The sequence below is a fragment of the Budorcas taxicolor genome, chromosome 2 (genome assembly GCF_023091745.1).
Source record: "Budorcas taxicolor isolate Tak-1 chromosome 2, Takin1.1, whole genome shotgun sequence".
In the NCBI taxonomy this organism is placed as follows: Eukaryota; Metazoa; Chordata; class Mammalia; order Artiodactyla; family Bovidae; genus Budorcas; species Budorcas taxicolor.
This window is the reverse complement of record NC_068911.1, coordinates 69,992,759-70,007,911: the sequence shown is the minus strand read 5'-3', so window position 1 is coordinate 70,007,911 and position 15,153 is coordinate 69,992,759. Positions and strand designations below refer to the sequence as shown.

General features: G+C 42.0%; 1 protein-coding gene across 1 annotated transcript in view; it reads left to right on the top strand.

The window, feature by feature from the left end:
* Positions 1 to 484: 484 nt before the first annotated feature.
* Positions 485 to 15,153, top strand: part of ERICH2 (glutamate rich 2) — a 35,618-nt gene continuing 20,949 nt past the window's right edge. The window contains 3 exon segments of the mRNA XM_052652969.1: positions 485 to 682; positions 12,891 to 12,939; positions 13,165 to 13,201. Coding sequence (XP_052508929.1) covers positions 485 to 682; positions 12,891 to 12,939; positions 13,165 to 13,201 — 284 coding nt within the window.

The following is a 15,153-nucleotide window of genomic DNA, read 5'->3' as shown; positions in this document are numbered from 1 at the left end:
AGGCTCCTCTGTCAATGGGATTCTCCAGGCAAGAATACTGGAGTGGGTTGCCATTTCCTTCTCCCGGGGCTCTTCCAGACCCATTAATTTGACCTGGGTCTCCTGCATTGCAGACAAATACTTTACCGACTGATCTATGAGGGAAGCGTCGGACAGTGTATGCACTCAATTCTCTGAGCGGTAGGAGTCCGACCCCGGGGCCCCCTGGCACGTGGGCTGCCCAAGTTCCTAGACTCACGGATCATGCTCCGCCCCCTTCACACTCCCTCAGCCCTGCCCCGCCCCCTCAGCCCTGCCCCGCCGCGTCAGCCCTGCCCAAGGTTCGCCCCGCCCCTTCCCCTTGCCCCTTCTCAGCTTACTCTGCTCCAACCGCGCACGCGCTAGAGCGCCGTCTCGTCTCCATGGCGACGCGACGTCTGCTGCTCCAAGCTCCCAACACCGAGCGGAGCAGGAGCTGGGCTAGCTTTCTCTGTCAACCCTTCCGATGCTCCGCGTGAGAGGGCCACAGGCGGGTAAGAGGCGCCACACCGAGCACGGTCGCCGTCTCCCCATCCCTGCGAGCAACCTGACCCGGTTCTTACCTCGGACTCCCTCAGGCCCGGCGCCTGAACCCGCCAACTTCTCTGACCGCTCCAGGTTCGGGCTCTGGCGTCCCACCACAGCCCAGGCAGCGCGCGAGAAGGTAGGGGCCGCGCGACCGGAGGTACACCTCGTACTTTGGCTTCTTCCTCTGGCTGTAGTTCGGCGCTGAGGAAGGGATATTTGTGTCCCTGTGGGTGTGATAACTAAGCGCTTTTGACAGGCGCATCTACACCACCATTCTCTGACCTGCCGATTCGCACATGCCAACTCCCTCCCCCGCTCACCCCCAAAAAACAATGAAAGTATCCACGTTCCATCCCAGGGCTTCTGGCTCCTTCCCTCGGTCCTCACACCCGCCCCTCTATTTTTTCTTCTAACTTTTGTGGGGCGAGGCGGAGATGGGGGAAGGACAGTTTAATGGCCAATAAATAGGAGGAGCAGGGAGTCAGCTGGCTTGTGGTTAATACTTCATTACTCGCTAGACTACTTGCTTAGCCATGAAGAAATTTCTTTGGAATTTGAGCAAATCATTTAACCTCCCCGGACCTTATTTTCATCTTCTGCAAAATGATAGGTTTGGACAGCGGATCACTGGACTTCCCTGGTGGCTCAGATGGTAAAGCGTCCGTCTACAATGCGGGAGACCCGGGTTCGAGCCCTGGGTTGGGAAGATCCCCTGGAGAAGGAAATGACAATCCACTCCAGTACTATTGCCTAGAAAATCCCATGGACAGAGGAGCCTGGTAGGCCCCAGTCTATGGGGACGCAAAGAGTCGGACACGACTGAACCACTTCACTTCACTTCACTTCACTTCTAAGATCCAGTCTTCCGCCTTCTGTGAGATAATCAAATTGACTTGAAACTTCCAAAATCGAGCTCCTGTTCAAACTACACTGTGCCCCGGTAGCGTTTTAAATTAACACCTGGAGTAAATTATAAATAGTTTGACTTCCCAGAGGGCAAAAGTGAAATGGACGAATCTGTTTTTACCCCCAAGAGTCCTGAAAGTTGCTTTTTAAAAATAGAGAAAGACACTTAAAGTGTCTTTTGATTTGTTTCAGTCTCCTAAAACTAAATACAAATGTTAACCCAAATCCTCCATGTTAATTTTTTTTTTGAAGCTACACACACACACACACACACACACACACACACACACACACACACACACACACACACACACACACACACACACACACACACACACACACACACACACACACACACACACACACACACACACCCCCATTTGGGCTCAATCTGCAACGGTTTTCTCCCCCTTCATTGCCCTGTCCAGGCTCAGTTGTGCACTTAGAACTCTTAAGTCAGAGGTCAGCTTCAGGGCTGTCTTTGCTAGGCTGTAGGTAGTAATAACAATAAGAGGAGGAATAGTTGGAGTGGTTAGAATTATAGGAGCAGATAGGTGCTGCTGTTATTTACTGTGAGCTACTTATACTAATCCTCAAAGTACTCTGTAAAGCAGGTAATATTGAAACTGCTGGGTGGCATCTTGGAGGCTTCAAGGAACTCCAGTTCTTTATATCTCAACACAGAAAGAATTCAGCAAGAGACAAAGTAATAGATAAGAAGTGACTTATTAGAATAGGATGCTTCTGAGGGTGACAAGTTGGAGAGGGCACCACAGCCAGAGCTAAGTAGTCTACAGTTTTATAGTCAAAGGAAAAGTGGAAAGGGAAAGACGACCACCTTCTTCCTCGTTCTTGAGTAGAAATCAGGCTTCCAGCATCAGTTCCTCCTCCACTTCTGGCAGGGGAGTTTTTTTGTCCCCATGTGGTCAAATTGGGATTGTCATGGTGCAGTGGAAATGAGCAAAAAGTGGTGTGCTGTGCTGTGCTAAGTCGCCTCAGTCGTGTCTGGCTCTGTGTGACCCTAGCGACCATAGCCTACCAGGTTCCTCTGTCCATGAGATTCTCCAGGCAAGAATACTGGAGTGGGGTGTCGTACCCTCCTCCAGAGGATCTTCCCAACCCAGGGGTTGAACCCATGTCACTTACATCTCCTGCATTGGCAGGCAGGTTCTTTACCTCTAGCACCACCTATACTAACATATGGCATATCTCATAATCATCATTTTATTATGTCACCTTTTCCTTATATTTTTGTTTTCTCTGCATGCAGAAGAATGTGTCCTAGGACTCATTCACTTGCTGAGCTCACTGTGCAGAAGAATGTGGGTCTCATTCCACCGTTGTTTTATTGTTTTGGGACATGTCTCATGCTTCTGTTATGTGGTTTTGTTGCTAAGCAAACCTACTTTCTTGAGTGATCATTAACTTACAGGAGTCTCCCATACTTCTTTATTTACAATCCCCTAGTGGGATTAACTATTTACTCACCCTGTCCCTTTCAGTATTTTTGTCATTTTACACTTGAGGAGAGTGAATCATACAGGGATTAAGGTACTTGCTCAAGATCACACCATTTGCTGGAATTTGAACATAGGCAATCTGACTTCAGAGTCTGAATTCCTTGTGCTGTATTATGCTGTAAAGGTAATATATAAAATTTATAGGTAGTCACCTTTAAATATGAATGTAAGTGAAAGATGATCACTGAAATTTTAAACACACTTGAGACTTGGCAGTGAAATATTACCCTTGCCTGCCCGCTTTCCCCGTTAAGCTCCTCTAGGATGGAAGTGAACGACGCTGAGTTGTGTCCGACTCTTTGCAACCCTATGGACTGTATAGTCCGTGGAATTCTCCAGGCCAGAATACTGGAGTGCGTAGCTTTTCCCTTCTCCAGAAGATCTTCCCAACCCAGGAATCAAGCCCAGGCCTCCCACATTGCAGGCGGATTCTTTACCAGCTGAACCACAAGGGAAGCCCAAAGCACAAGGAAACCCATCCATCCTCGAGGATGGTGCTTAATTAGCTGTCTCTCCTCCTCACAATTTCAGGGCCTGAGCATGTAGCTGTCTACCTATAGCTCTCCCTTTGCCTGTTCGAATAAAAGATAATTTATAAACACAAATAGCACAAAAGGATGAAATAACTACACATGTAGGATGAAGAATATATGTATCTTTCAATTTTTTATTGCAAAAAAATATGGGATGTTTTACCTTTTTTTTTGTACTCTTTTAAGGTTTTCTTATTATTTATTTTTCACTGTGCTGGACCGTCATGGCTGCCCACAGGCTTTCTCTGCCTGCAGTACATGGGCTTCTCACTGGTGGCGTCCCTTGCCGCAGAGCGTAGGCTCTACACACGAGGGCTTCAGTAGTTGCAGCCCTCAGGCTCTAGAGCGTGGAGTCTAGTTGTGGCTCATGAGCTCAGTTGCTTCATGGCGTGTGAACTCTTCTCAGACCAAGGATCAAAACTGTGTCTCCTGCATTAGCAGATGGATTCTTACCCACTTTACCACCAAAGAAGTCCAGTACTAAGTCTTTATAATCTGAGGTGCATTTCTCAAATCTAACTAATCGCATTTTAAGTGCTCAGTTGCCACATATGGTGAGTGGCTACCATATTGCAAAGCTCTAGTTTAATATGTTCTTTTCCTTTACTCTGTTGTTGCTTCCCTGATAGCTCAGTTGGTAAAAAATCCACCTGCAATGCAGGGGATCCTGGTTCAATTCTTGGGTCAGGAAGATCCCCTGGAGAAGGGATAGACTATACCCACTCCAGTATTCTTGGGGTTCCCTTGTGGCTCAGCTAGTAAAGAATCCATCAACAATGGGGGAGATCTAGGTTCGACCTCTGGGATGGGAAAATCCCCTGGAGATGGGAAAAAGTACCCACTCCAGTATTTTGGCCTGGAGAACTCCACGGACCCCATGTATATTCCATGGGGTCACAAAGAGTTGGACATGACTGGGCAACTTTCACTTTCACTTCACTTGTTGCATTTCTTGTTATTCTATTCATTTAATAAGATGGCATCACTGACTCGATGGACGTGAATCTGAGTGAACTCCTGGAGTTGGTGATGGACAGGGAGGCCTGGTGTGCTGCGATTCATGGGGTCGCAAAGAGTCGGACACGACTGAGCAACTAAACTGAACTAAAATATTTACCGAGGACCAATTTCTGTTTCATGGAGTACATTAAGTACTAGAGATTTTTTTTCTTAAATAGTTTAAATTTATGTGTTCTTTGTAGCCCAAAAAACTAGCTGAATTAACCGAGTTGTTGACTGGGGTTTTGGTTGTTGACAGACAATTTTTCCTTAAAAGCTAGGGCTGTATCTGATAAAACCTAAGAATTGCTGGGAGCTATGTTTTGCATCATGTATAGAAAATCTGTCTACATTGAGCGAGAGAAGAATGAGACCCATGTGAAAGGAGAAGGAGAGATGAGCAAGGGAAAGTCCCTACTTTGAGCACCACACGCTCATGACCACAGCTGTAGCCACTGTGTCCTGATTCCACACAGCTTATGTATTCAACTCTTGGATTCTATGAGACAGGTCTTCCCCGTTTGTGCCTAAGCTACCTTGAGCATGATTTCTGGAACTTGCAACTGGGAGTTCAGGCTCATACAGCTAAGAGATACTAAGTACATTTGAAAAATACATACTTATGTGATGGCTGTACCTTTTTCTGACAAATTATCAGTCTTTGCTTTAAGTTTACCTGTGTTCTCAATTACTCTGCTTTTTCCCTGGAGTCAGTGATCTTTCTAAGCAAGTATCATTACTTTAGGGCTTATGTGATTGATTAATTAATTAAAAGTCCTTAGAGCTAGCCTGCTTGTCTCAATCACAGCAAAGCCTGCTTTTTGTTTCCCTAAGCAATATTAATCAGCCCCTTAAGACATCATCTCAGTTTTTCCTCTGGATGAAACATCAAGTTGTTTCTACCATGTCCCTCCTATGTGCCGGCCACTGTACTAAACCCCTTACCCAGATTATCCTGCTTAATGCTTATAGTGAGCCAATGAAGTTGGCACCGTTGTGACCCCTGCTTTACAGATGGAGGAACTGAGGCCTACAGAAGTTTTAACTCACCCAGGCTTACATGGGAAGTGGCAGAATGGAATATGAACCCAGTGTCTTTACTCAAGAGCCCAACTTTATTTTTTATTTGACGTATAGTTTACTTACAATGTTGTGTTAGTTTCTGGTGTCAGCAAAGTGACTCAGATATATATATGCACACATACACGTACATACAGTATACTTTTTCATATTCTGTTTCATTATGGTTTATTATAAAATACTGAATATAGTTCCCTATGCTAGAGTAGGGCTTTATTATTTATGTATAGAAGTTTGTATCTGCTAATCCCAAACTCCTAATTTATCCTACCCTCTGCTTTCCCCTTTGGTAGCCATGTTTGTTTTCTGTGTCTGTGAGTCTCTTTCTGTTTTGTAAATAAGTTCCCTTTTATCATGTTTTTAGAGTCCACATGTAAGTGATACCATCTGATGTATCTTTGTCTGCCTGACTTCACTTAGTATGATTATCTCTATGTCCGTCCATGTTGCTGCAAACGACATTATTTCATTTTTTATGACTGAGTGGTAATATATTCCATTGTATATATGTAGCACATCTTCTTTATTCATCTGTTGATAAACATTTCGATTGCTTCCATGTCTTGGCTTTTGTAAACAGTGCTTCTATGAACATTGGAGTTCATGTATCTTTTTAAATTAGAGTTTCTCCTTGATATATACCCAGGAGTGGGACTGCTCGATCATATGATAACTCTATTTTTAGTTTTTTTAAGGACCCTCCGTACTGTTTTCCATAGTGCCTGCACCAGTTTACATCCCCACCACAGTGTAGGAGGGTTCCTTTTTCTTCACACTCTCTGCAGCATTTATTATTGGTAGATTTTTTCATGAGAGCCATTCTGACCAATATGAAGTAGAATCTCATTGTGGTTTTGACTTGTATTTCTCTAATAATTAGTGATTTTAAGCATCTTTTCATGTGCCCATTGGTCATCTGCATGTCTTCTTTGGAGAAATGCCTATTTAGCTCTTCTGCCCATTTAAAACAATTTTTTATTGAAGTATAGTTTATTTACAATGTTGTGTTGCTTTCAAGTATACAACAAAGTGAATCAGTTATATACATACATGTATCCACTCTTGTTTAGATTCTTTTCTCATAAGGGGTGTTAGAGTATTGAGAATTCCATATGCTATATAGCAGATTCTTATTAGTTATCTATGTATATATAGTAGTATATATAGATCAGGCCCAATCTCCCAATGTATCCCTCCCCTCCATTATCTTTTGGTAACCATAAGTTTGTTTGCTACATTTGTGACTCTACTTCTGTTTTATAAATAAGCTCATCTGTACTTTTTTTTTTTTTGGATATCACTTATAAGTGGTATTATATGATATTTGTCTTTCCATGCCTGACTGACTTCACTCAGAATGGCAATCTCTAGGTCCATCCGTGTTGCTACCAATGGCATGGTTTTATTCTCTTTTATGACTAATATTCCATTGTATATATGTAGCACTTATAAGTGGTATTATATGATATTTGTCTTTCCATGCCTGACTGACTTCACTCAGAATGGCAATCTCTAGGTCCATCCGTGTTGCTACCAATGGCATGGTTTTATTCTCTTTTATGACTAATATTCCATTGTATATATGTAGCACATCTTCTTTATCCATTCCCCTGTTGGTGGACATTTAAGTTGCTTCCATGTCCTGACTATAGTACTGCAGTGAATATTGGGGTGCATGTATGTTTTTTTGGAAGCTGGCTTTTATTAGGTTCTGGGAGGAAGCTGGGGAGGGTTGTTTTGAACCAAAGCTCACTGGAGGAGAATGGGAATTCAGAGTTGTGGCGGTTTCTTGTGGGCACCAAGTGGTGGGCAGTTTGCTGTTGCTAAGGTGTGTGAAATCTTCTTTCTTCCTGCTAATAGTGAATATTGAGACCAGTGGGAATGCATGAGGACCCCCCCGTGTGGCTTCCTGACTCCATTTTGTATCAGGCATCCTTCATCCTTTTTACCCACAGCATCTTAGTGGCACCCCAGTGTTTGACGGAATGCCCCCTGCACACAGATTCTGTACCGTTCTGTATATGAACAAAGACCCTAGGACGTGCACAGGAGAGTCCGTTTAGCAACTTGAAGGGCCTCCCAGTGTACTCCTGGGTAGCCACTCCTGACTGAAATTGGAGCTTCAGGTAGGCTTAGCAATCACTAGGGGTGACATCTGCCTGTTGTGCTGGGATCACGTCTCGAAGGCTCTCAGAGACAGAATAGGAGTAATAGTGCCTGTTCAGTCATGTCCGATTCCTTGCAGCCTGGTGGCCTGCAGCCTGCCAGGCTCCTCTGTCCACAGAATTTCCCAGGCAAGGATACTGGACAGGTTGCCATTTCCTTCTCTGCATGTATCTTTTGGAATTATGGTGTTCTCCGGGTATACGCCTAGGAGTGGAATTGCTGGGTCATATGATAGTTCTATTTTTAGTTTTTTAAGGAACCTCCTTAATGTTCTCCATAGTTGCTGTGCCAATTTGCATTCCTACCAGCAGTATAGGAGGGTTCCCTATTCTCCACACCCTCTCCGCATGTATTGTTTGTAGACTTTTTGATGACAGCCATTCTGACCCATGTGAGGTGATCCTCATTGTAGTTTTGATTTGTATTTCTCTAATAATTAGTGATGTTGAGCATCTTTTCATGTGGTATTTGGCCATCTGTGTGTCTTCTTTGGAGAAATGTCTGTTTAGATGTTCCATCCATTTCTTGATTGGGTTATTTGATTTTTGGTATTGAGGTGCATGCACTGTTTGTATATTTGGAGATTAATCCCTTTGTCAGTTACCTTGTTTGCAAACACTTTCTCCCGTTCTGCTTTATTGACTATGTCAAAGCCTTTGACTGTGTGGAACACAATAAACTGTGGAAAATTCTGAAAGAGATGGGAATACCAGACCACCTGACCTGCCTCTTGAGAAATCTGTATGCAGGTCACGAAGCAACAGTTAGAACTGGACATGGAACAACAGAGTGGTTCCAAATAGGAAAAGGAGTACGTCAAGGCTGTATATTGTCACCCTGCTTATTTAAATTCTATGCAGAGTACATCATGAGAGACGCTGGACTGGAAGAAACACAAGCTGGAATCAAGATTGCTGGGAGAAATATCAATAACCTCAGATAAGCAGATGACACCACCCTTATGGCAGAAAGTGAAGAGGAACTAAAAAGCCTCTTGATGAAAGTGAAAGAGGAGAGTGAAAAAGTTGGCTTAAAGCTCAACATTCAGAAAACGAAGATCATGGCATCCAGTCCCATCACTTCATGGGAAATAGATGGGGAAACAGTAGAAACAGTGTCAGACTTCATTTTTGGGGGCTCCAAAATCACTGCAGATGGTGACTGCAGCCATGAAATAAACAGATGCTTACTCCTTGGAAGAAAAGTTATGACCAACCTAGATAGTATATTCAAAAGCAGAGACATTACTTTGCGGACTAAGGTCCGTCTAGTCAAGGCTACGGTTTTTCCAGTAGTCATGTATGGATGTGAGAGTTGGACTGTGAAGAAGGCTGAGTGCCGAAGAATTGATGCTTTTGAACTGTGGTGTTGGAGAAGACTCTCAAGAGTCCCTTGGACTGCAAGGAGATCCAACCAGTCTATTCTGAAGGAGATCAACCCTGGGGTTTCTTTGGAAGGAATGGTGCTAAAGCTGAAACTCCAGTACTTTGGCCACCTGATGGGAAGAGTTGACTCATTGGAAAAGATTTTGATGCTGGGAGGGATTGGGGGCAGGAGGAGAAGGGGACGACAGAGGATGAGATGGCTGGATGGCATCACTGACTCGATGGACATGAGTCTGAGTGAACTCTGGGAGTTGGTGGTGGACAGGGAGGCCTGGCATGCTGCGATTCATGGGGTCACAAAGAGTCGGACACGACTGAGCAACTGAACTGAACTGAACTGATGATTTCCCTTGCTGTGCAAAAGCTTTTAGGTTTGATTAGTTCCCATTTGTTTGTTTTTGTTTTTGTTTTTTTTGCCTTGTGAGACTGATCCTAGAAAATGTGGCTGTGGTTTATGTCCGAGAATGTTTTGCCTGCATTCTCTTTTAGGAGTTTTTTGGTGTCACGTCTTAAACTTAGATCTCTGAACCTGTTTGAGTTTCTTTGCATATTTGGCATGAGGGAATGTTCATTTCATTGATTTACATGCAGGTGTGTCGCGCTTTCCCAACACCACTTGCTGAAGAGACTGTCTTTTCTGCATAATGTAGTCTTGCCTCATTTGTTGTAGATTGATTGACCATAGGTGTATGAGTTTATTTCCAAAGAGCCCCAACTCTTGAGTATTACTTCTTACTGCCTCCCAAAGATTTTTTCAGTTTTATGAAAGCAGATTAAGTGAACATTTCCTAGGTAATGATAAAGCCAGACCTAGCAGAGACTGGGTTTCCATCAAGGGCTGGGATCTGCACATTCTAGGTCTTTCTTTTCCAGGTGAAAATGGAAACTGAATTATATGCACTGATGTTTCGTCCAGGTAAAGGATGGAAGTAGCAATCCATAAAGACCTTAGAGCTAGAAGGGAAAGTTCAGTTCAGTCGTGTCCAACTCTTTGCGACCCCATGAACCGCGGCACGCCAGGCCTCCCTGTCCGTCACCAACTCCCGGAGTCCGCCCAAACCCATGTCCATTGAGTCGATGATGTCATCCAGTCATCTCATCCTCTGTTGTCCCCTTCTCCTCCTGCCCTCAATCTTTCCCAGCATCAGGGTCTTTTCCAATGAGTCAGCTCTTCGCATCAGGTGGCCAAAGTATTGGAGTTTCAGCTTCAACATCAGTCCTTCCAATGAACACCCAAGACTGATCTCCTTTAGGATGGACTGGTTGGATCTCCTTGCCAGTCCAAGGGACTCTCAAGAGTCTTCTCCAACACCACAGTTCAAAAGCATCAATTATTCTGCGCTCAGCTTTCGTTATAGTCCAACTGTCACATCCAGACATGACCACTGAAAAAACCATAGCCTTTACTAGACAGACTTTTGTTGACAAAGTATTGTCTCTGCTTTTTAATATGGGAAAGGAAAGCTCTAAATACAATAGGAAGACCCAGACACATGGGCACCCACAGGATGGGGGAATCTGTGGCGTGTAGGTACCTGTCAGGAGAGGTCACCTTAGATTTCTTTTGCTAAGATCTTTCTTGGTTCATTATTGCATTGTTTTGGCTTCAGAGCTCCACTGCTGTAGAGAATCAAGAGTAGAATCTTTCATTCATCCTAGAGCTTGGTCTTCTACAACTGTTTTCCCAAAAAGATGTCTTGCTTTTCTGAGATCCTTTGGCTCTCTCTGTGAGCTTCTCAGAGGACTAATCAAATTAATAACATATATAATGTCTGGCTTGATCAAGGTTCTCCAGAAAACAGTGCCTAAGGCAAAAGTATACTATTGCAAGTGCAAATAAGTGTGAGGAAGACACATTTAAAAAGAGGAAAACTTAATGCAAAATAATGAAGCTTCTCTTTTTATAGTCTACAATTTTGGTCCTGAATTTTATGTTCCAGAAATCCCTAGATATTACTACTAATAATTTTTAAAGTCTGGCTTGGAATATGGGGACTGTTGGGGAGGAAAGGGCAAGTGAATTTAAAAAAACTTAAAAGTTGATTTTTCTCTTTACAATTAGAATGAAATTTATTCAGATATATAAAGACCTAAGTTATAGGAAAATCAGTCTACATAGGCTAATTTTAAAAAGATAAAACATTCCAAGAGAAAACATTGTAACTTGTAAGTATTGATGAACTCATAAGGGAACTTTTATCAGGTAAGAATTATATTTTAAACTGTATCTTTGGATAAAATCAAAGGTTTATTTCTAAATGTGTTTTTTGAAATATTTTACTAAAAATACTGCATCTTGAAATATCATTGAAAAACTTCTTGTTCTGGCTATTATACATCTATAAAGGTGTTTTTCATAACACAGATGAACTAGAGTGTACCAGGTAGTTTGGTTTACATGTTGTTCTTCTTTGTGAAAGTGGTAAAGGAAAGCAGTGTTGTAAACACATGCCACACTGAATTTGTGGTTTCTGGGGTCAACTGAGTAGGAACGTGATACCCTTAACTTGCTGTATCATAACAATATTTGGATCCAGATCTAGAGTCCAAGTTACATAAAACCAAAAGGCAACATAATTAGAGGCTAATTTAGCACATCACTTTTCTAACTTGCAAAATTATCCCTATTGCTCTTTTTTACATAAACTCCAGGGCTTCCTTGATAGCTCAGTTGGTAAAGAATCCGCCTGCAATGCAGGAGACCCCGGTCTGATTCCTGGGTCGGAAAGATCCACTGGAGAAGGGATAGGCTACCTACTCCAGTATTCTTGGGCTTCCCTTGTGGCTCAGCTGAGAATCTGCCTACAATGCAGGAGACCTGGGTTCAATCCCGGGGTTGGGAAGATCCCCTGGAGAAAGGAACCTACTCCAGTAATCTGGCCTGGAGAATTCTATGGATTGTATAGTCCATGGGGTTCCAAAGACATGACTGAGCAACTTTCACTTCACTTCAAGGTAAAATGGGAAAAGGAAGCTTTAATTTCTTTCTGCTTTTTTAAAATCAGATTTCATAATCCAGAGGAATAATGTTTTTCACTTAGTATGAAAATAATGCTACTAAAAACAATACCAAAATACATGCTTACTGCCCTGCTGACAGACTGAGTTGTGCATTCTGTTTTATTTATATTCCAAGTTTATAAAAATGTTTAAAGACTTACAGAGTAAATATTTTGGTTTTTTCCAGGAATCATCTAGACAGGACAGATGCTGTAAAGGTAAGAGAATATAAACTAATTTTTAGAATGCTTTAGTTCTTTCTTACCATCAATTTATATAGTTTTGGAATAATTGACTTTAGTATAAAATTATATTTTAGCCTGAAAGTGAAAGTCACTTAGTCATGTCTTACTCTTTGCAACCCCATGGACTATACAGTCCGTGGAATACTCCAGGCCAGAATACTGGAATGGGTAGCCTTTCCCTTCTCCAGGAGATCTTCCCAACCCAGGGATCAAACCCAGGTCTCCCACATTGCAGGCAGATTCTTAACCAGCTGAGCCACAAGGAAAGCCCAAGAATACTGGAGTGGGTAGCCTATCCCTTCTCCAGTGGATGGATCTTCCTGACCCAGGAATCTAACCTGGGTCTCCTGCATTGCAGGTGGATTCTTTACCAACTGAGCTATCAGGAAGCCCCCTGTATTTAGCCTAGATAATAAAAATGTTCATATAAAGGCTGTGAATAAATTATTCAAGTACCTCAAGCTAAAATAATATTGATAATGCTAGTTTTTATTTCTGCTTCTCTCATAGGCACCAAAAGATAGACAGAATGGCAGATTGCTAGTGTTTGATCCAAAGGGTAAATGATTTATTACTTTAAAAGAATATATTTGATCACCCTTTTGTCCTAAATATTAAGAAGATAGTCTATAGGAATGGTTGAGTGTGGTTGAGTTAGCAATTAAATCCTTTATTATACTGCCTGTCACTCAAACAATGCCTAAATATTTGCCAGTCAGGAATTTCTATTAAGAACATCACTATTGATAAAATACTGGGTTGAGTTTTTTTTCTTCTCTTTCAGAAAAAGTGATGATTGAACCAAATGAAGGAATGTCAGAGTAAGAAGATGTCTCTTATTGAGCATCTGATCTATCATGCCTTTCAAGCAATTAGAAGTAGATAATGCAATCATTTGTCACCCAATTAAATTTGAAAGGCCAGAAATGCATGGATTAGCACTTAGCTTTTGCTTCAGTCAAAGCAACTGTTTCTTAGATAAGAGGACACTTAAAATGAAAAATGAATTTTGATAAAAATGTAGGGGTATAGATAATATTCAAACCTACTTCTCAACTGCTTAAACACCAAGTATTCTGTATTTTACTTATATAACTTTCATTGCTCATTCTCGTTTCACTTTGATACTTGCTCATTTCTTTGAGAATATCATTTTAAAGGAAAATTTACCTTAAAATCAGATTTTTACTTACTATGAGAAGAACAATTACTACTAAATAAGGAAAATAATCACCCCAACTAGTTGAAGAGATCAGTGTTGAAAGAATCATAGTCCAGTTTCAATTTAGTAGCTAAATATTAAGTACCTGCTTTGTTCAAGGCACTGATTCTGGTAAACCATCAGAGTCCTTCCTGACATAATCATCTATCTACTGAAAAAAAATCAATTATTTATTCCATGAAAAATTGCATTTTGAAAATTGATCATAAAACACATTCATAAGGTTCAATTATTGACAAATTGATAGTGCGCTTCTAGTAGAGTTCTATTCAAATCAAAATTATTTTGAATTATCCTGAATATTATTGGCTGGGAAAAATATACCTTATACAACATATGTTTTAACTTATATACTGTCAAAGCTGAAAATTAAAATTTGGGTTCACTTTGACTTTTGCAAATTGTGTAGTAAATACATGTTTTTATATTAAAGAGAAGGTAATAAATTACAGATCAATGACAGAATCTGTGCTTATTTCAGAGTAAATGTTATGGACAACAAGGAAAAGGTAAATGCCCCATTAACTATATTAATCGAAATGTAATTATATATTATGTATCCTATTAACATGGTTGAAAATATTTAAATAAAAAATCTAAGAGAATTTTAGTAGTCTTTGGGGGAAATATGATATAACTTTAATAATAATGAGAGTTAGTAGCTATTAATGAAAGTAAATATCGTGTCTATGAACCCCAGTGTTCATAGACTGTGATAAGCAGTGCTGGAACTGGAGCAAGGGGTCACCCGTATCCTGAGGTCATTAAGCCCCAGGGCTAAATCAGATGCAGTCTGGGCCAAGATAGAAAAGCAGTGTGCATGTGTGCTCTGTTGTGTCTGGCTCTTCGCAGCCCCGTGGACTGGAGCCCACCAGGCTCCTCTGTCCTGGAATTTTTCAGGCAAGAATTCTGGAGTGGGTTGCCATTTCCTACCCAACAGGCTCTTCCCGACCCCAGGGATCAAACCGACATCCCCTGCATTGCCAGGAGGATTCTATAGTGCTGTGCCACCTGGAAAGCCCAAGTGGCTGCCGGTTCTCTTGATCTCATTAATTGCATCTGGTTATCAAACTACTTTTTGCAAGAGCAGTATGATCATGTTCTGTTCACTTCACTTGTAGAGAAGAGTTTGGGTTTAGTTTGGTTATTATTTGGAGTAGGGTAGAAGGAGGGATTGGCACCCCACTCCAGTACTCCTGCCTGGAAAATCTCATGGACGGAGGAGCCTGGTGCGCTGCAGTCCATGGGGTCGCTAAGAGTCGGACATGACTGAGCGACTTCACTTTCACTTTTCACTTTCATGCATTGGAGAAGGAAATGGCAACCCACTCCAGTGTTCTTGCCTGGAGAATCCCAGGGACGGTGGAGCCTGGTGGGCTGCATAGTCCAGTCTATGGGGTCGCATAGAGCTGGACACGACTGAAGCGACTTAGCAGCAGCAGCAGAAGGAGGGATAGGTTGATAGCCAGTAAGCTTCATAGGTGCATGACTTTGTAACTCAGCAACCTCACCCAAGCAGATTCTTTACCATCTGAGCCACAAGGAAAGCCC